The following is a 22,660-nucleotide window of genomic DNA, read 5'->3' as shown; positions in this document are numbered from 1 at the left end:
TCTATTCCTACATGGGGGATTAGTGGAAGAACAATTATACATGTTGTTATTGCAAAATATGTTGTTTTAGTCTTTGTGTCTAATTTGGTCAAAGGTAAATTTATCTGTGGAAATTAAATAAAAATTATTATTTAGATGTAAAAAATGAGACTTTTTTGTTTGAAAACATGCATAAAGTAATAATTTTAAGTATTTTAATACCATGGAATTTCTAAAAAATAAAACTAATTGAAAGAAAAGGCTGTTAAAGCATTGAAAAACTAAAAAAGAAAAAATGAAAGAAAAAGTAGTAAAAGCATTTAAAATTCTGGAAAGTCTAAAAAAAAAAAACGTATTTAAAAAAAAAATTAATAGTTACCCACACTTTCAACTACAGCCTCAAAAAATTTATTAATTTCATTATTTTAACAAATTATGATTTTTAAAAATGAATATAATATCAAAAGTACTTAATTATCTTAGATAAGTGTTTACATTGGCCTAATAGATTAAGCAAAGCCAAATGACTTTGAACTTTGATTAGCTTTGAACACTATTAACTTGTGCTCAGTGTCTTAACTGAACACTACAATCTCTACCAAATAATTACATTGTGTAAGCATTACTATAAGTATCTAGATTTTTCCTGTAAAAATCATTCAATCGGGTTGTGAGTCCCGGATCATCACGGTCGTGTTTTTGTAGCACTGCACTGAATTAGAATATATCACTGTATTTTGTGTTTATTTAGTATTATTTCAGATATTTATTTTAGAATATTATATTAATAATATAGTCTGCTATCTAAATAATTTATTTAGTATTATTATAGTTAGATATTTAACTTTTCTTGTTTACTGAAAAGTGTTCACCAATATTCTTTGTTGTCCGACATTATGGACAAAACAAGTTCTGGTCAGTTTGATGAGGAAGAGTTTTATAAGTCCCTCAATGAAACTGATAATACAGACATGGAATCCTCTGACTATGATAAACATGTTTGGTCCACTCAGAGGAAAAGACGAAAAAGAATGGCAAGACCTTCTAGATCCCTAAAGTTATTCTTTCAGACACCCCAGCTACCAGCAACAATCAATATTGGGTACAAAACATATAATACCAAATTATTTGTACCTAGACCTATTCAATGTAACAGTTATAAATGTCAGGGGTTTGGGCATATGGCAAACCAATGTAGAAATAAAAAGAGATGTATTAAATGTGGAGAGGAACATGAGAACGAGCAATGTACCTCAACAGACTTAAAATGTGTAAACTGTAAAGGTAAACATATGTCTAATGACAAAGAGTGTCCACAAAGGACCCAACAAAAAATGGCCCTAAAGCTGGTGAAATCTAAAAATATTTCACTACAACAAGCAACCAACCAGCTTAAAATCAATGAACATCATAAAGAAATCTCTAAATCAACTAGCAAAACCCCAAAAGATCAGAGCTCAGTACCACCCCAAAAAGATAAATGTACCATACAAGACTTGGTAACTGTAATTAGTGTTGTCATGCACCAGACTATGAGCACACCTACTAAACCCATAGACTTTACTTTAAAGTCAATTATGGGTTTTGTAGGAATAGTTGTAAAACAAATGTTTGGGTCAAATTTTGATCTCTCATTAGGTTTGGAAATGGCTAGTAGAGTTACAACTGAAATGATATAATTTATTTATCGCCCAAGATAAAGTATTAACAATATACAACTAATAATGGCTATCAATTATACTATTTATTTATCATGTTTATTATTATATAACATAATGTTCAGTGTTGTACATTGGAACTGTCGCGGCATTAACAACAATGCTGCGGAGTATATAGCTATGTCACAATTGAAGCCTGATATAATTTGCTTCCAGGAAACATGGTGTAAAACTGAACAAGATCATCCACATGTAATAGGTTATAAAATAGCTGATTTTTCTGTACGTAATACTAAATCACATGGAGGTACAGCCATATATGTCAGAGAAAATCTTCCATATCTGAAAAAGAATATTAACAGTGTTTTAGAAATATCATGTATTGAATTTAGTTTTGATAATAATAATATTACACTGGTCAATGTTTATGACACAGCATCAGATACAAAACTACCCCATTATAACAATATATTTGATCAAAAAGAGGGAAAATTTATATTATGTGGAGATTTTAATGCCCACCACACTATGTGGGGCGGTAAAAATATAGATACTAAGGGAAGAGAGCTGTTCTCTTTCCTTGAGTATAAAGATATAGTACTTCTTAATGATGGTACAGGTACAAGATGTAACCCCAGCACATTAGAACTGTCCCCTATTGATTTGTCTTTTTGTAATTCTAGTCTAGATAGTAAATTAACATGGTCAGTGGACCTCACTAGTTCATATGGCAGTGACCATCATGTTGTAAATATTAGTTTTAATCATAAACAAATGCAAACTGATGAAAATGAATCTGTATATAATTATAAGAAAGCAGACTGGGAGGCATTCTCCAGCAAGTGTAATGAACATTTGAGTCCTGACATGATTTCTGACAATATAGAAGAAACATGTTCAAGACTAACAAACAAAATACTCAAAATAGCTGGGGAGTGCATCCCAGTCAAATTAAAAAATAATAAACCTAAAAAACCACAGGTACCATGGTGGACACCTGAATGCACTAAATGTGTTAAACAAAGGAACACCTGTAAAAATCGTGCCCAACATTCAGGTCTAGGTACTGATTTCACTATATATAGAGAAAAAGAAAGAATGTGCAGAAAAACTATCAAAACTGCACAAGCTATGTATTGGGAGAGCTACTGTAACTCTCTCAATAATGATACTAAATTATCAGATGTATGGAAAAAAGTTAAATCAATGTTGGGTAAAACTTTTAAAAAATTAAATTTACCAACCCTATTATATAAAAATACCAAATATGAATGTACTCCAGACAAAGCAGATATACTTGCTACAAATTATGCTCAAGTCAGTAGTGATCATAATTACTCTGAAAAATTTAAAAATCAGAAACAAGATATAGAACAAAAAGAGTACAGTAAATTATTACATTATTATAAGGATAACTCTGCTAGTTATAATGAACCATATACTATGCAAGAATTAAAAGATGCTATCAGTGATACATCTGATACCTCCCCTGGAAAAGATAAAATAACATATTCTATGTTCAAAAAATTTACCGACAAATCACTGTCTGTTTTATTACTTTTTATCAATAGAGTTTGTTTTTTACAAAAACTTCCAAGTGAATGGAAACATTCCATTATATCACCAGTACTTAAAACTGGAAAAAAAACCACAGACCCACAGTCATATAGACCAATAGCCCTTACTTCTAATTTTGTAAAAAATATGGAGAAAATGGTAAATAATAGACTACGGTGGTATCTAGAAAAAAATAATTTCTACACACCAAATCAAAGTGGATTTAGGAAAAATAGAAATACTATGGAACAAATAATTAGAATAGATAATGATATTCATAAAGCATTTCTCAAAAAACATTTCACAGTTGGTGTATTTATAGATTTCCAAAAGGCATTTGATATGCTATGGAAAAATGGGTTATTTATAAAAATGGCTTCAATAGGTATAAGGGGTAATATGTTGGGATGGGTAAAGGATTTTCTTAGTGACAGAACTATACAAGTTAAAGTTAATAATACTTACTCTGAAATATTTATAATTCAGAATGGTACACCACAGGGTAGTTGTATAAGTCCTACACTATTTAATATCATGGTGAATGATATATCCAATAATTTAAAGTACTGTGCTATGTCACAATTTGCTGATGACAGTGCCATATGGTTATCTGGAAAAAGCTCTAAATATCTACAAAAAAGAATACAAGAGGATATAGACACAATTAATATTTGGTGTGATAAATGGGGTTTCCTAATATCACAAACAAAAACGGTAGCTATGATATTTAGCAAGAGTAGTTCTCCTTGTATTAAACTTAAACTTGGTGAAACAATATTGTCATTTGTTAAAGAAGTCAAGTTTCTAGGTATGATATTTGATTCCAAACTAACATGGTTAAAACATGTACAATATATAGAAAGTAGATGTTCCAGGGTATTGAACTGCATGAAATTATTAACTGGTACCAAATGGGGTGCAAATTGTTCTACTCTGAGAACAATATATATATCAATCATAAGGTCAAAGATAGATTATGGCTGTGAAGTTTATAACTCAGCCTCCTACTCTGTCAAGAAAAAACTAGATAGTATTCAAGCCCAAGCATTAAGAATATGTGCAGGTGCTCATAAAACTGCCAGTATAAGTGGATTACAGACTGAAATTGGTGACCCCCCATATGAGTTGAGAAGAAAAAGTCTGATTACTAAGTCTTTTATGAATATATTTAGTCTAAATGACACAAACCCAACTATAAAAAGTTTACAAGAAAATGCTATATATGAATTTAATAAGGAAAAAATTAAGGAAAATCAAAAACCATATTGTGTCACTGCACATGATACAATAAATAAATATAATGTAGATATTAATACTGTATACAAATGTAAAGAGTTCCCTACCCCACCATGGCATGTTCTAAAACCACAGGTCAGAACGGAACTTACAAATATTATTACTAAAAAGGATAGTCCTCACCTAATTAAAAGTGAAGGAAATATCCTCATAGATAACAAGTATAGTAATTTTTTAAAAATATATACAGATGGATCTAAGAATCCAGAAAACAACACAAATGCATGTGCTTTTGTCGTTCCAGAACTTAAAGTAAAAAAAGGTTTTAAATTACAAAATCATGTTTCAATATTTATGTGTGAATTGACAGCCATACTCTTATCTTTATATTGGTTAGAAGAATTTCAACCAGAAAATACTGTAATATTTGTAGATTCACTGTCAGCACTAAAAGCTATTACAGGAAGTATATTTAAAGTTAAAACACAAATAATATATGATATCCAATATATATACAGTAAACTGTCCAAACTAGGTTTGAATATAATATTAGAATGGATACCCAGTCATGTGGGTTTATGTGGTAATGAAATGGCAGACACAGCAGCTAAAAAGGCTCTATCAATAGAGACATGTATAACTAGTATACCACTTTACAAAGAAGATATCAAATGTTTATGTAAAAATTTATTAAAAAAAATGTGGCAACAATACTGGGAAAACAACACTAAGAGTAAACAACTACACGCTATTCAAAAAGATGTTAACTTTTGTATTACTATACCAAAGGGTACAAGAGAAAGAGAAAGAACTCTTTTTAAACTTAGATCAAGTTATATATTCACTAATAAATTCAAATTCACAATGGGTAAATGTAATAGTGAACTGTGTGACACATGTTTAGTAGTGGATGACTTGCAACACTACCTGTTTAACTGTAATAAGTACATACCACAAAGACATAAAATGATGGAAAAGTTTGAATCAACAGGTGTAAAAGTTCTCTCTTATAAAAATTTATTTTCAGGATATTCTCAGACCCTTCTCCCAATATGGGATTATTTAATAAACACGGGTATGCGATAAAAGTAAAATTATTCAGACTATTCTAAAAACCTGGCTATATATTTCTAGTTTCTAGTGTAAATTATGTAAAAACATGCTTATGATTATTTTAATAGGATATTTTTGGTCAGGGTTAGAAAACCTACAGGTATTATTAGTATAGGAAAAGAAAAATGACAAAAACTATAGGCCTAGTAAAATTACTTATAAATAAAACATTGAAATATTAGCCACTGGACACCAATCCATGGATTTTAACAAGTATGACAATTAACATGATTAAAGCATCTCAAATATTCAAAATACAAATTACATTTGTAATAACTGATTAAATTAACTCTTGATAAGAGAAAATCTAAGTTAAAAAGTAAAAATAAATCCGATTAAAATAATTAGTATTAAGATGATTTTTAATTTTATAAATTTCATTTTGCTTATAAATACATGAGATCACATGTAAAATATCAAGCCACAGGAGTCTGACATATCTCCCAGAAATCATCAATCACAAGCACTCTCTCGTCGGTCCATCCAAAATCAAATTGGGGACACAAACCTCACAACAAGAATTAACTGCATGTACATTGTATATATAAGTACCTAACTAACACTATGAGGAATGTGATTCAGCTGCTGTCAATGGATAAACTATTGACACCGCAGCTAAAATATTGATAGGGTTATACATGGGGTCGACGGACGAGATGAGTTATCTTATTGTGGGATATTTTTCTTTAAGGGCACTGGCTTGCCAGAACCCAGGTCCTTGTGATATGATGATTTTAAGAACCAACCAGCACATTTTACAACGACCAAAAACAATGCTCCGTGTAAATACTAACCTTGTATTGGTATTATTGTCTATCATTTTTAGTCACGGCAGCTAATTCATCCGTTTGGACTGGAAATTGTTTGTTTACAGCCCTCTCGTCGTGTCTGCTTGCAGCACATGGTTACCACGTGGTGGCTTAACGGCTGCAGGTATTTACAATTTATTTCTTTACAGTGCAAGGGAAACAACTCCAGTCTAAACGGGTGACACAAAAAACAAATAATTTGGTAGATATATACTATTTACCTTTTCTTTTTAGTTTTTTCATTTCTAAATATATTGGCCTTTTTAAAAGTTGTAACAGAGCTGGAGGGTATCATTTATCAGTTTATGATTTCTTAATAAAAGAAACATACCCCCGTTGAATTTGACAATATAAAATAAAACTTTTACGAAAGTTTTTCATTTTTAAAGTAGTACACTAAATCAGGTACTACCAAGATAGCACTCTCTGGTATCTATACAGAACATAACTGCAAAATATCAACACTTGCAATTTAGTACACACAAATATTTTACAACAATACATTATAGATTATAATTATACATACACAGTAATATATATTATATAATTTTTTATTCTACAACGTAAGTTCACGAATCTTTTATAAGTGAGGGTGCTATCTTTAGTCAAATTCAATATACAGAGAATCACAGTTTACCAAGGACGTACGAGCCGCGGTATAATTGCATTAATGTATACACTATGTACGGGAATATGTCGGACCCCTTCTAGGATTTGCATATTTGTAAAAATCAGATATGTCTATCAAAGAGTATTAGATACTTACATTTTTCATGTATAAACAACAAACACAGCTATTTACCAACTTAATTTAAAATATTTATAAACAAAGAAAGCTAAGTTACAAATGATGGAATAATAAGTTCACTTATATTTCTTTTTCGTACTTTAAATTAACCAAAAGATAATCAAGATAACCAAAACAAACACTATAGTTCAGATTCAAATAAGATTAAACTTAAGGGAAACAAAAAAAAAAACTCACAAATTTCTATAATATGAATATATAATATAGGCTTACACCTAAACAATGAAAATTCTAAAACATTTCCTCGAAACGTTTTTCTATAAAAGGTAATCTGGCGCAATACCCGCAAGGGTAGTCGCCATTAAACTCTATTTAGTAGTAGTAGTAAAAATCATTCGGGTTGTGAGTCCCGGATCATCACGGTCGTGTTTTTAAGAATTTGGTAAGAATTTTGTAATCAACACATAGTAGACTAATCGGTCGCCATTGTTTCATGTCTTTTCTATTACCCTTATTTTTATATATTAGTGAGATCAGTCCTGTCTTCATTGTTTCTGTGAGTTCTCCGTTTAAATACACATTGTTCAAAACATCCACCAGATCTTCCCCTATTATGTTCCAGCATTTTAAGTAAAAAGACTTTCCTATTCCATCAACTCCTGGAGATTTGTTATTTTTGAATTCCTTTAATAATTTAAGACATTCATCTTGTGTTATAAAGGTATCAATTTTTTTTTGTCGTCTTCTGTTAATTTATTTAGATTAAGGTCTTCTAAATAGTTTGTCATTGATTGTCTATCAATGTTTTGGGACTTATATAAATCGGAATAATGGTACACCACAGGGTAGTTGTGTAAGTCCAACACTATTTAACATCATGGTGAAGGATATATCCAATAACTTAAAGTACTGTGCTATGTCACAGTTTGCTGATGACAGTGTCATATGGTTATCTGGAAAAAGCACTAAATATCTACAAAAAAAATACAAGAGGATATAGATACAATTAATACTTGGTGTGACAAATGGGGTTTCCTCATATCACAAACAAAAACTGTAGCTATGATATTTAGTAAGAGTAGTTCCCCATGTATTAAACTTAAACTTGGAGAAACCATATTGTCATTTGTTAAAGAAGTCAAGTTTTAGGTATGATTTTTGATTCAAAGCTCAAATGGTTAAAACATGTACAATATATAGAAAGTAGATGTTCCAGGGTGTTAAACTGCATGAAATTATATTAACTGGTACCAAATAGGGTGCAAACTGTTTTACGCTTAGAACACTATATATATCAATGATAAGGTCAAAGATTGACTATGGCTGTGAAGTTTACAACTCAGCCTCCCACTCTGTTATGAAAAAATTAGATAGCATACAAGCACAAGCCTTAAGAATATGTGCAGGTGCACATACAACTGCTAGTATAAGTGGTCTACAGACTGAAATTGGTGACCCCCCATATGAGTTAAGAAGAAAAAGTCTTATTACTAAGTCTTTTCTTAATATATTTAGTCTCAATGACACAAACCCAACTAAAAAGAGTTTACAAGAAAATGCTATTGATGATTTTAACAAGGAAAAAATTAAGGAAAATCAAAAACCATATTGTGTTACTGCACATGATACTATAAATAAATATAATGTAGATACTAATACTGTATACAAATGTAAAGAGTTCCCAACCCCACCTTGGCATGATCTAAAACCACAGGTCCGAACTGAACTTACAAAAATTATTACAAAAAAGGATAGTCCTCACCTTATTAAAAGTGAAGGAATTATCCTCATTGATAACAAGTATAGTAATTTTTTAAAAATATATACAGATGGATCTAAGAATCCAGAAAACAACACAAATGCATGTGCTTTTGTAGTTCCAGAACTCAAAGTTAATAAAGGTTTTAAATTACAAAACAATGTTTCAATATTTATGTGTGAATTAACAGCCATACTTTTATCTTTATATTGGTTAGAAGAATTTCAACCAGAAAATACTGTAATATTTGTAGATTCACTGTCAGCACTTAAAGCCATCACTGGAAGTATATTTAAAGTTAAAACACAAATAATGTATGACATTCAATATATATATAGTAAACTGTCTAAATTAGGTTTAAATATCATTTTAGAATGGATACCCAGTCATGTGGGTTTAAGCGGTAATGAAATGGCAGACACAGCAGCTAAAAAGGCTCTATCAATAGAGACATGTATAACTAGTATACTACTTTACGAAGAAGATATCAAATGCTTATGTAAAAATTTACTTTACAAAATGTGGCAACAATACTGGGAAAATAACACAAAAAGTAAACAACTACACACTATTCAAAATGATATTAACTTTTGTATTACCATACCAAAGAGTACTAGAGAAAGAGAAAGAACTCTATTTAAACTTAGATCAAGTTATATATTCACTAATAAATTCAAATGCACAATGGGTAAATGTAATAGTGAACTGTGTGACACATGTTTAGTAGTGGACGACATGCAACACTACCTGTTTAACTGTAGGAAGTACATACCACAAAGACAAAAAATGATGGAAAAGTTTGAATCATCAGGGGTAAAAGATCTCTCATATAAAAAATTATTTTCAGGATATTCTCAGACACTAATCCCAATATGGGATTATTTAATAAATACCGGTATGCGATAAAAGTAAAATTATTCAGAAAATACTGAAAATCTAGCTATTTATTTCTAGTTTCTAGCAATGATGTTTAGTGTAAATTTTGTAAAAACATGCTTATAATTGTTTTAATAGGATACTTTTGGTCAGATATTATCAGTATAGGTAAAGAGAAATATAAAACTTTAGGGCTTGCAATTCATTAGTAAAATTACTTTTAAACAAAATATTGTAATAGTAGTCACTGGACAACAATTCATGGATTTGAACAAGTATGACAACACATATCAAATATTCAAAATACTATTACATCTGTAACAACTGATTAAATGAACTCTTGATAAGAGAAAATCTAAGTAAGGAAATGAAAATGCAATTAATTAAATTAATTAGCATTGAATAGATTTTTAAGTTTGCTTATAAATACATGTGATCATATGTAAAATATCATGCCACAGGAGTCTGCCATATCTCCCTGAAATCATCAATCACAATCACTCTCTCGTCGGTCCATCCCAAATCAAATTGGGGACACAAACCTCACAACAAGAATTAACTGCATATATATATATGTACCTAACTAACACTATGAGGAATGTGATTCAGCTGCTGTCAATGGATAAACTATTGACACGTATACGTAGCTAAAATATTGATAGGGTTATACATGGGGTCGACTGACGAGATGAGTTATCTTATTGTGGGATATTTTTCTTTAAGGGCACTGGCTTGCCAGAACCCCGGTCCTTGTGATATGATGATTTTAGAACCAACCAGCACATTTTACAACGACCAAAAACAATGCACCGTGTAAATACTAACCTTGAATTAGTATTATTGACTATCATTTTAGTCACGGCTGCTAAGTAATCCGTTTAGACTGGAAAATGTTTGTTTGCAGCCTCCTCGCCGTGTATGTTTGCAGCACATAGTTACCACTTGGTACGGCTGCAAGTATTTACCAACAATTTATTTCTTACAGTGCAAGGGAAACCACTCCAGTCTAAACGAGCGACACCAAAAACAAATAATTCGGTAGATATATATTATTTACCTTTTTTTCTTAGTTTTTTCATTTCTAAATATCGGCTTTTTAATAGTTGTAACAGAGCTGGAGGGTATCATTTATCAGTTTATGATTTCTTAATATAAGAAACATAACCCCGTCGAATTTGACAATATACACTAAAACTTCTACGAAAGTTTTTATTGTTAAAGTAGTACACTAAATCAAGTACTACCAAGATAGCACTCTCTGGTATACATCTATACTATACATAACTGCAAACATAAACACTTACAATTTATTACACACAAATATGTTACAACAATACATTATAGATTCAAATTATACATACACCGTAATATATATATATTTTTTTTCTTCTCAGAGAACGTAAGTTTAAGAAACTTTTATAAGTGAGGGTGCTATCTTTAAGTCAAATTCAATATACAGAGAATCACAATTTACCAAGGACGTACGAGCCGCGGTATAATTGTATTAATGTGTATACAATGTACGGGAATATGTCAGACCCCTTCTACGATTTGCATATTTGTAAAAGTTAGATATGTCTATCCAAAAGTATATGATACTTACAGTTTTCATGTTTAAAAAAACAAACACACCTACCTACCAAATCATTTAATATTTATAAACAAAGAAGGCTAAGTTACAAATAACGAAATAATAAGCTCACATATATTTTTCTTAGTAATATAAATTAACCAATAGATAATCAAGATAATTAAAATACACACTATAGCTCAGATTTAAATAACAAGATTCATTAAATTTAAGGAAAAAAAACAACAAAAAAACTCACAAAATTTCTATAATATGAATATATATAATATAGGCTTACACCTAAATAATGATAAATTTAAAACATTTATTTGAAATGATTTTATATACGGTAATCTGGCGCAATATCCGCAAGGGTAGTCGCCATTAAACTTTATTTAGTAGTAGTAATAATCATTCTCAGTTCATGGCTAATGCACAGTTAGATATCAACTTTATTTGACTAATCACCACATTTAGTTAAACATGTCAGGCGAATCATTATGACCTCAAGCAATGAGTCATGCTTACCTTCGTTGTTGACTGGAGATATCTTCACCATTGTACACTTACTTGAACATCAAACCGCCAACTGGGACCTCTCAGCAAGGAATGGAGATTACAAGCTAGTAATAAGATGGAACGGAGAAAATACCGCTCAACATACAGAGGAAATGATTACACAGGAAGAACCGTTAATCACAGTACTCAATGATGACAGAACACTATCCTGTAAACCACATGAGGATACCGCCTGCACAACAGGTGCCGAGGGTCAACTTTCAGCAAGTTATGCAGGAATGGAAAAAACTGAACGAACTACAAGATACAGGTTAGGAAATGTAAATTTCGACCTCCACAAAAGACCTTTCTATTCGAGGTTGAAAAGGAAAACAGTTTTATCCTTGTTTATTCAGATAAACTGTACCCTATAAACTGATCGAAAAAGTAAAAGAACCGACTTTCTATAGCGCCATCAAAAGAAGTCATGACCACTGGTTAAACGTACGAGACAAGATGAATTTCTTGTACTCAGAAGAACGTAAATTGAACATCGAAGTGGCTAAGAAGAACAATTTCAAATTGAGAAAAGTAGATAAAATAAAGGCTATATGAGCCCAAACATGTTAAATACGCTTAACTGTTATATCTTTGTGTTAACGGGGCGAGATAAGCCCAACCCTTTTCTTGCCCTATAAACCCCCCAAAAAAACAGTTAGATATCAAGTTTACAACAAATAGATTAGGCAGCCAGAACTTGATACACAATAACTACAAGTTCCAGATAAAGTCAAGATGTGGAGACAGATGTTATTGGAAATGCTCTACCCGTAACTGCCCTGCTACTATCAACACACACAACAACATACCAACCAAAATGGATGCTAATCACATCATCCCTCAGACAGAATGCAACTCAGAGTAGACGATGTATTACAATGTATGAAGTCTCGTTGTAAAGATGAACTCGCTGCAATACCAACTATTTATGAAGAAGAATTGTTAAAACTACGAGACCGAGAATGGAATGATGACACACACCAACTGGTAGAACACATACCAACCTTCTACTCATGCAAAGACCAGCTTTACAATGAAAGACACAAGTTAATACCAGCACTACCAACAACAGTAGAAGATATCATAGTAGATGGTGAATGAGGTCAAACTACTACTGGCCATCCCTTCCTACTTGCAGATGATAACACCAATGGGCGAATGCTTGTATTCAGTACCCAAGATAACCTATATCATCTAGCAGCAGCAGACACCATCTACTGTGATGGAACATTCTATGTTTGTCCAACACTGTTCTACCAGCTGTACACTTTCCACGCCAAAGTTGATGGTACTATGTTTCCACTGGTTTACAGTTTTCTACCCGGTAAATATCAGCAGATGTACACTAGGCTACTTACTATAATTAAAGATCTATGTAATCAATTCAACATCCTACTTCAACCAGACAAGATGTTCCTCGACTATGAAATAGCCATCAGAAATGCAGCAACTTCAGTCTTCCCAGATATCAACATCAAAGGGTGCTTTTTCCCCTACACTCAGTGTATCTGGAGAAATGCTCAGAAGCATGGTCTGCAAACGGAATACAATGAAAAGGGAGATATTCACCAACTTGTACGTAGAGCTGCAGTATTGTCACTTTTACCACCCAATACAATTGAAGATGTTTGGTTTAATGCACTTGAGGACAGCGACGATTCAGATACTATTAAACCAACACCTACCTTTACTGACTATGTTACCAGCTACTGAGTAGAGAACAACCAAAGTCTGTGGAATCACTATGCAACAGAATGTCTTAGAACAACAAACCATTTAGAAGGTTGGCATAGTAAGCTAAAGAAGTTAGTAAAGGCATCTCACCCAAACATCTTCAGTATGATTAGTTTGTGGAGACAAGAAGAAGCCAGTACAGAGCTGGCGGGAAACATATCCCAAGAAAGAGGAAGTACAGGAAAATAGATGACAGACTCCAAACACTGAAAATAAGGTTACAGAATGATGAACTTACTCCAGTCAAGTATTGAGATGCTGCTTCTCATCTTCTGCACATTGATTAAGACTCCGTATTCTTTTATATGTTCAATCATGTTCAATGTTTTACTATGAATAATGTCAATTCAGTATACTTTTGGTGCTTTGTTAAGTGTAACAAACTTTAATGCTTTGATTTAACATTGATATTTCGAATTATATTATTTACCTGATATATTACTGTAAATAATTGGAATCACTTGTGCATGCCATTATAGCTATAAATTCATATTGTGCTTTTGAATATTATTTACATAAACTGTGCTATGTAATTATTAAATGAAATAACAGATTGTGATATAAATTATTCTTTTTTTTTATTTTCTACAAGAATTACCTGGATTTACTTTGATTCATTATTGTTGTTACAACATAATCCTACATAATCCCATTGTTTACACAAAAATTCTGGGAACTCCTACATAAAATTGAACTATTTTACCTATAAAATTCAAAATGTAAGAATAGCCAGAATGAACCAGTAATTGCAACCCCTCTGAGATTGCTGTCATATTTAGTAGGATCGCTTGTTATAATAATGTGAAGCCCGTTATTTTGATTTGAGAATTTTTTCATCATTTCGACCATTTCTGGATTAGATGACGTAATTACAACTTGTAAACGCCACTCCTCTGCGATCGTCTGATAGAATACTTTCGTAGTTAAATTGTTTGTTATAATGCGTAGTTGACCATGATATTCCTTCAGTTTGATTTAACAGTTTGAACTGGAGTTGTTGGACTTTTATTATTTTTAATATTGTTAATAATTGGCACCTAGTTACAGCAATACCTTTCAGATGTTGCGATACACTTTATAACTTTGAAGGATTGTTTGTCATCGTGTGAAGTTGACTATACTCTACTGTGATTTTAATTTGACAATTCTTGAGGCACACTGACACTTTGTGGACATAAATCCTCTGTTAAAATTTCCCCGAAAGTTTCATTGTTGGTATGATTGGTTGTCATCGTTTGTCGTTGTCTATATCATACCGACATTTTGGTTTAAACATTTTTGTTTGTAAGATAATTTAAATGGAACTTTTACCATTGGTTCGATATAAGTAATTACATGAGCAACTGTTATTTATAGAAGACATTAAATTTCTAAAGTAGATAATCATTTAGAACACAGCAATCTTCTCTTTATGTAATATAACATGAAACTATATAACATCTAGGTTAATCATATTAGAATATTATTTTGATTTGATATTTAAGCAGAGTTTTTGATGATACGAAAACATTTCTAATAACAAAAAAAGAGGTGAACAATATGTTTTGAGATACCCTTAAATTACAGAGATTTTATCATTTTGGCAGTATTTATCTTTGTATAAATGGTGTGATTGCCATGTGATACATTGCTGTTCAGTGTTGCAATTAGGACGTTATGAAGGAATGTTTTCTACTGTTTGTATATAAATGTATTTATCACATTGTCCAATTGTATAAACTATTTTTTTTTCCTTTAACTTTAATTTAGATTTTGTACCTAAGTATAGTTTTAATTTGCCTTTATTGTTAGAGAATTGCAAAAGCGGTAAACATACAATCAATTAAAACAATCAATAAATCAGAGATGCACCACGATTTTAATTTAGTTACTGTTTAGTAATAAAAGTGTAGTAATTAAACGCAATTAGTTTACATGTTATCTCATATTCTCTTTGACTTTCTTCTAACTAAAACATAAAAGCAACCATGAAAACAGAAATATACAAGTTCAAATGTAGATAATAGTTATTTCTTACGTAATCAATTCGGGATAAAACTGTTGATCCCAGGAACTGTATAGAGATGATGTTACGTACACTCTTTTTCCATCCAAACTCAACTGAATCATCTGAGGACCACCTCTAACCAAACGTCCTTTTACGTAGACTGGTTCTGTTTGTCTCTCTATTTGGAGAGCTACTGTAACTCGCTAAATAATGATAGTAAATTATAAGATGTATGGAAAAAAGTAAAATCAATAATGGGTAAAACATTTAAAAAATTAAATTTACCAATCCTGTTATATAATAATACCAAATATGAATGTACTCAAGACAAAGCTGATATACTTTCTACAAATTATGCTCAAGTCAGTAGTGATGATAATTATTCTGAAAATTTTAAAAATCAGAAACAAGATATAGAACAAAAGGAGTGCAGTAAATTACTACACTATTATAAGGATAACTCTGATAGTTATAATGAACCATATACTATGCAAGAATTAAAAGATGCTATCAGTGATACAACTGATACCTCCCCTGGAAAAGATAGAATTACATATTCTATGTTCAAACAATTTACTGATAAATTACTGTCTGTCTTATTACTTTTTATCAATAGAGTTTGGTTTTTACAAAAACTTCCAAGTGAATGGAAACATTCCATTATATCACCAGTACTTAAACCTGAAAAAAAAACCACAGACCCACAGTCATATAGACCTATAGCCCTTACGTCTAATTTTGTAAAAATTATGGAAAAAATGGTTAATAATAGACTTCGGTGGTATCTAGAAAAAATAATTTCTACACACCAAATCAAAGTGGATTTAGAAAAAATAGAAATACTATGGAACAAATAATTAGAATTGATAATTATATTCATAAAGCATTTCTCAAAAAACACTTCACAGTTGGTGTATTTATAGACTTCCAAAAGTCATTTGATATGCTTTGGAAAAATGGGTTATTAATAAAAAATGGCTTCACTAGGTATAAGGGGTAATATGTTGGGATGGGTAAAGGATTGTTTTAGTGACAGAACAATACAAGTTAAAGTTCACAATACTTACTCTGAAATATTTATAATTCAGAATGGTACACCACAGGGTAGTTGTGTAAGTCCAACACTATTTAACATGGTGAATGATATATCCAATAACTTAGAGTACTGTGCTATGTCACAGTTTGCTGATGACAGTGTCATATGGTTATCTGGAAAAAGCACTAAATATCTACAAAAAGAATACAAGAGGATATAGATACAATTAATACTTGGTGTGACAAATGGGGTTTCCTCATATCACAAACAAAAACTGTAGCTATGATATTTAGTAAGAGTAGTTCCCCATGTATTAAACTTAAACTTGGAGAAACCATATTGTCATTTGTTAAAGAAGTCAAGTTTTAGGTATGATTTTTGATTCAAAGCTCACATGGTTAAAACATGTACAATATATAGAAAGTAGATGTTCCAGGGTGTTGAACTGCATGAAATTATATTAACTGGTACCAAATGGGGTGCAAACTGTTTTACGCTTAGAACACTATATATATCAATGATAAGGTCAAAGATTGACTATGGCTGTGAAGTGTACAACTCAGTCTCCCACTCTGTTATGAAAAAATTAGATAGCATACAAGCACAAGCCTTAAGAATATGTGCAGGTGCACATACAACTGCTAGTATAAGTGGTCTACAGACTGAAATTGGTGACCCCCCATATGAGTTAAGAAGAAAAAGTCTTATTACTTAGTCTTTTCTTAATATATTTAGTCTCAATGACACAAACCCAACTAAAAAGAGTTTACAAGAAAATGCTATTGATGATTTTAACAAGGAAAAAATTAAGGAAAATCAAAAACCATATTGTGTTACTGCACATGATACTATAAATAAATATAATGTAGATACTAATACTGTATACGAATGTAAAGAGTTCCCAACCCCACCTTGGCATGTTCTAAAACCACAGGTCCGAACTGAACTTACAAAAATTATTACAAAAAAGGATAGTCCTCACCTTATTAAAAGTGAAGGAATTATCCTCATTGATAACAAGTATAGTAATTTTTTTAAAATATATACAGATGGATCTAAGAATCCAGAACTCAAAGTTAATAAAGGTTTTAAATTACAACACCATGTTTCAATATTTATGTGTGAATTAACAGCCATACTTTTATCTTTATATTGGTTAGAAGAATTTCAACCAGAAAATACTGTAATATTTGTAGATTCACTGTCAGCACTTAAAGCCATCACTGGAAGTATATTTAAAGTTAAAACACAAATAATTTATGACATTCAATATATATATAGTAAACTGTCTAAATTAGGTTTAAATATCATTTTAGAATGGATACCCAGTCATGTGGGTTTAAGCGGTAATGAAATGGCAGACACAGCAGCTAAAAAGGCTCTATCAATAGAGACATGTATAACTAGTATACTACTTTACAAAGAAGATATCAAATGCTTATGTAAAAATTTACTTAAAAAAATGTGGCAACAATACTGGGAAAATAACACAAAAAGTAAACAACTACGCACTATTCAAAATGATATTAACTTTTGTATTACCATACCAAAGAGTACTAGAGAAAGAGAAAGAACTCTATTTAAACTTAGATCAAGTTATATATTCACTAATAAATTCAAATGCACAATGGGTAAATGTAATAGTGAACTGTGTGACACATGTTTAGTAGTGGACGACATGCAACACTACCTGTTTAACTGTAGGAAGTACATACCACAAAGACAAAAAATGATGGAAAAGTTTGAATCATCAGGGGTAAAAGATCTCTCATATAAAAATTTATTTTCAGGATATTCTCAGACACTAATCCCAATATGGGATTATTTAATAAATACCGGTATGCGATAAAACTAAAATTATTCAGAAAATACTGAAAATCTAGCTATTTATTTCTAGTTTCTAGCAATGATGTTTAGTGTAAATTTTGTAAAAACATGCTTATAATTGTTTTAATAGGATACTTTTGGTCAGATATTATCAGTATAGGTAAAGAGAAATATAAAACTTTAGGGCTTGCAATTCATTAGTAAAATTACTTTTAAACAAAATATTGTAATAGTAGTCACTGGACAACAATTCATGGATTTGAACAAGTATGACAACACATATCAAATATTCAAAATACTATTACATCTGTAACAACTGATTAAATGAACTCTTGATAAGAGAAAATCTAAGTAAGGAAATGAAAATGCAATTAATTAAATTAATTAGCATTGAATAGATTTTTAAGTTTGCTTATAAATACATGTGATCATATGTAAAATATCATGCCACAGGAGTCTGCCATATCTCCCTGAAATCATCAATCACAATCACTCTCTCGTCGGTCCATCCCAAATCAAATTGGGGACACAAACCTCACAACAAGAATTAACTGCATATATATATATATATGTACCTAACTAACACTATGAGGAATGTGATTCAGCTGCTGTCAATGGATAAACTATTGACACGTATACGTAGCTAAAATATTGATAGGGTTATACATGGGGTCGACTGACGAGATGAGTTATCTTATTGTGGGATATTTTTCTTTAAGGGCACTGGCTTGCCAGAACCCCAGTCCTTGTGATATGATGATTTTAGAACCAACCAGCACATTTTACAACGACCAAAAACAATGCACCGTGTAAATACTAACCTTGAATTAGTATTATTGTCTATCATTTTAGTCACGGCTGCTAAATCATCCGTTTAGACTGGAAAATGTTTGTTTGCAGCCTCCTCGCCGTGTATGTTTGCAGCACATAGTTACCACTTGGTACGGCTGCAAGTATTTACCAACAATTTATTTCTTACAGTGCAAGAGAAACAACTCCAGTCTAAACGAGCGACACCAAAAACAAATAATTCGGTAGATATATATTATTAACCTTTTTTTCTTAGTTTTTTCATTTCTAAATATTGGCTTTTTAATAGTTGTAACAGAGCTGGAGGGTATCATTTATCAGTTTATGATTTCTAAATATAAGAAACATAACCCCGTCGAATTTGACAATATACACTAAAACTTCTACGAAAGTTTTTATTGTTAAAGTAGTACACTAAATCAAGTACTACCAAGATAGCACTCTCTGGTATACATCTATACTATACATAACTGCAAACATAAACACTTACAATTTATTACACACAAATATGTTACAACAATACATTATAGATTCAAATTATACATACACCGTAATATATATATATTGTTTTTCTTCTCAGAGAACGTAAGTTTAAGAAACTTTTATAAGTGAGGGTGCTATCTTTAAGTCAAATTCAATATACAGAGAATCACAATTTACCAAGGACGTACGAGCCGCGGTATAATTGTATTAATGTGTATACAATGTACGGGAATATGTCAGACCCCTTCTACGATTTGCATATTTGTAAAAGTTAGATATGTCTATCCAAAAGTATATGATACTTACAGTTTTCATGTTTAAAAAAACAAACACACCTACCTACCAAATCATTTAATATTTATAAACAAAGAAAGCTAAGTTACAAATAACGAAATAATAAGCTCACATATATTTTTCTTAGTAATATAAATTAACCAATAGATGATCAAGATAATTAAAATACACACTATAGCTCAGATTTAAATAACAAGATTCATTAAATTTAAGGAAAAAAAAAAAAAAACTCACAAAATTTCTATAATATGAATATATATAATATAGGCTAACACCTAAATAATGATAAATTTAAAACATTTATTTGAAATGATTTTATATACGGTAATCTGGCGCAATATCCGCAAGGGTAGTCGCCATTAAACTTTATTTAGTAGTAGTAATAATCATTCTCAGTTCATGGCTAATGCACAGTTAGATATCAACTTTATTTGACTAATCACCACATTTAGTTAAACATGTCAGGCGAATCATTATGACCTCAAGCAATGAGTCATGCTTACCTTCGTTGTTGACTGGAGATATCTTCACCATTGTACACTTACTTGAACATCAAACCGCCAACTGGGACCTCTCAGCAAGGAATGGAGATTACAAGCTAGTAATAAGATGGAACGGAGAAAATACCGTTCAACATACAGAGGAAATGATTACACAGGGAGGACCGTTAATCACAGTACTCAATGATGACAGAACACTATCCTGTAAACCACATGAGGATACCGCCTGCACAACAGGTGCCGAGGGTCAACTTTCAGCAAGTTATGCAGGAATGGAAAAAACTGAACGAACTACAAGATACAGGTTAGGAAATGTAAATTTCGACCTCCACAAAAGACCTTTCTATTCGAGGTTGAAAAGGAAAACAGTTCTATCCTTGATTATTCAGATAAACTGTACCCCTATAAACTGATCGAAAAAGAAAAAGAACCGACTTTCTATAGCGCCATCAAAAGAAGTCATGACCACTGGTTAAACGTACGAGACAAGATGAATTTCTTGTACTCAGAAGAACGTTAATTGAACATCGAAGTGGCTAAGAAGAACAATTTCAAATTGAGAAAAGTAGATAAAATAAAGGCTATATGAGCCCAAACATGTTAAATACGCTTAACTGTTATATCTTTGTGTTAACGGGGCGAGATAAGCCCAACCCTTTTCTTGCCCTATAAACCCCCAAAAAAAACCAGTTAGATATCAAGTTTACAACAAATAGATTAGGCAGCCAGAACTTGATACACAATAACTACAAGTTCCAGATAAAGTCAAGATGTGGAGACAGATGTTATTGGAAATGCTCTACCCGTAACTGCCCTGCTACTATCAACACACACAACAACATACCAACCAAAATGGATGCTAATCACATCATCCCTCAGACAGAATGCAACTCAGAGTAGACGATGTATTACAATGTATGAAGTCTCGTTGTAAAGATGAACTCGCTGCAATACCAACTATTTATGAAGAAGAATTGTTAAAACTACGAGACCGAGAATGGAATGATGACACACACCAACTGGTAGAACACATACCAACCTTCTACTCATGCAAAGACCAGCTTTACAATGAAAGACACAAGTTAATACCAGCACTACCAACAACAGTAGAAGATATCATAGTAGATGGTGAATGAGGTCAAACTACTACTGGCCATCCCTTCCTTCTTGCAGATGATAACACCAATGGGCGAATGCTTGTATTCAGTACCCAAGATAACCTATATCATCTAGCAGCAGCAGACACCATCTACTGTGATGGAACATTCTATGTTTGTCCAACACTGTTCTACCAGCTGTACACTTTCCACGCCAAAGTTGATGGTACTATGTTTCCACTGGTTTACAGTTTTCTACCCGGTAAATATCCGCAGATGTACACTAGGCTACTTACTATTATTAAAGATCTATGTAATCAATTCAACATCCTACTTCAACCAGACAAGATGTTCCTCGACTATGAAATAGCCATCAGAAATGCAGCAACTTCAGTCTTCCCAGATATCAACATCAAAGGGTGCTTTTTCCCCTACACTCAGTGTATCTGGAGAAATGCTCAGAAGCATGGTCTGCAAACGGAATACAATGAAAAGGGAGACATTCACCAACTTGTACGTAGAGCTGCAGTATTGTCACTTTTACCACCCAATACAATTGAAGATGTTTGGTTTAATGCACTTGAAGACAGCGACGATTCAGATACTATTAAACCAACACCTACCTTTACTGACTATGTTACCAGCTACTGAGTAGAGAACAACCAAAGTCTGTGGAATCACTATGCAACAGAATGTCTTAGAACAACAAACCATTTAGAAGGTTGGCATAGTAAGCTAAAGAAGTTAGTAAAGGCAGCTCACCCAAACATCTTCAGTATGATTAGTTTGTGGAGACAAGAAGAAGCCAGTACAGAGCTGGCGGGAAACATATCCCAAGAAAGAGGAAGTACAGGAAAATAGATGACAGACTCCAAACACTGAAAATAAGGTTACAGAATGATGAACTTACTCCAGTCGAGTATTGAGATGCTGCTTCTCATCTTCTGCACATTGATTAAGACTCCGTATTCTTTTATATGTTCAATCATGTTCAATGTATTACTATGAATAATGTCAATTCAGTATACT

At 31.8% G+C, this 22,660-nt stretch overlaps 2 protein-coding genes and 1 long non-coding RNA gene across 3 annotated transcripts; 2 read left to right on the top strand and 1 right to left on the bottom strand.

The window, feature by feature from the left end:
- Positions 1-1,708: 1,708 nt before the first annotated feature.
- LOC134681713 (uncharacterized) lies at positions 1,709-6,509 on the bottom strand. The gene is made up of 3 exons (XR_010100671.1): positions 6,338-6,509; positions 3,660-3,824; positions 1,709-1,979 (listed from the first exon to the last, which is right to left on the bottom strand). It is a non-coding gene; the product is annotated as an uncharacterized LOC134681713 (long non-coding RNA).
- A 6,512-nt stretch (positions 6,510-13,021) lies between these two features.
- On the top strand, positions 13,022-13,576 carry LOC134727427 (uncharacterized). The gene has a single exon (XM_063591809.1). It carries the CDS (start codon positions 13,022-13,024, stop codon positions 13,574-13,576), a length of 555 nt encoding a protein of 184 aa, XP_063447879.1.
- An 8,151-nt stretch (positions 13,577-21,727) lies between these two features.
- On the top strand, positions 21,728-22,282 carry LOC134727426 (uncharacterized). Its single transcript, XM_063591808.1, has one exon. It carries the CDS (start codon positions 21,728-21,730, stop codon positions 22,280-22,282), a length of 555 nt encoding a protein of 184 aa, XP_063447878.1.
- Positions 22,283-22,660: the final 378 nt, after the last annotated feature.

The sequence above is a fragment of the Mytilus trossulus genome, chromosome 8, assembly GCF_036588685.1.
Source record: "Mytilus trossulus isolate FHL-02 chromosome 8, PNRI_Mtr1.1.1.hap1, whole genome shotgun sequence".
NCBI classification, from domain to species: Eukaryota; Metazoa; Mollusca; class Bivalvia; order Mytilida; family Mytilidae; genus Mytilus; species Mytilus trossulus.
The sequence above is the reverse complement of the archived record's forward strand: the minus strand, read 5'-3'. Positions and strand labels throughout refer to the sequence as shown.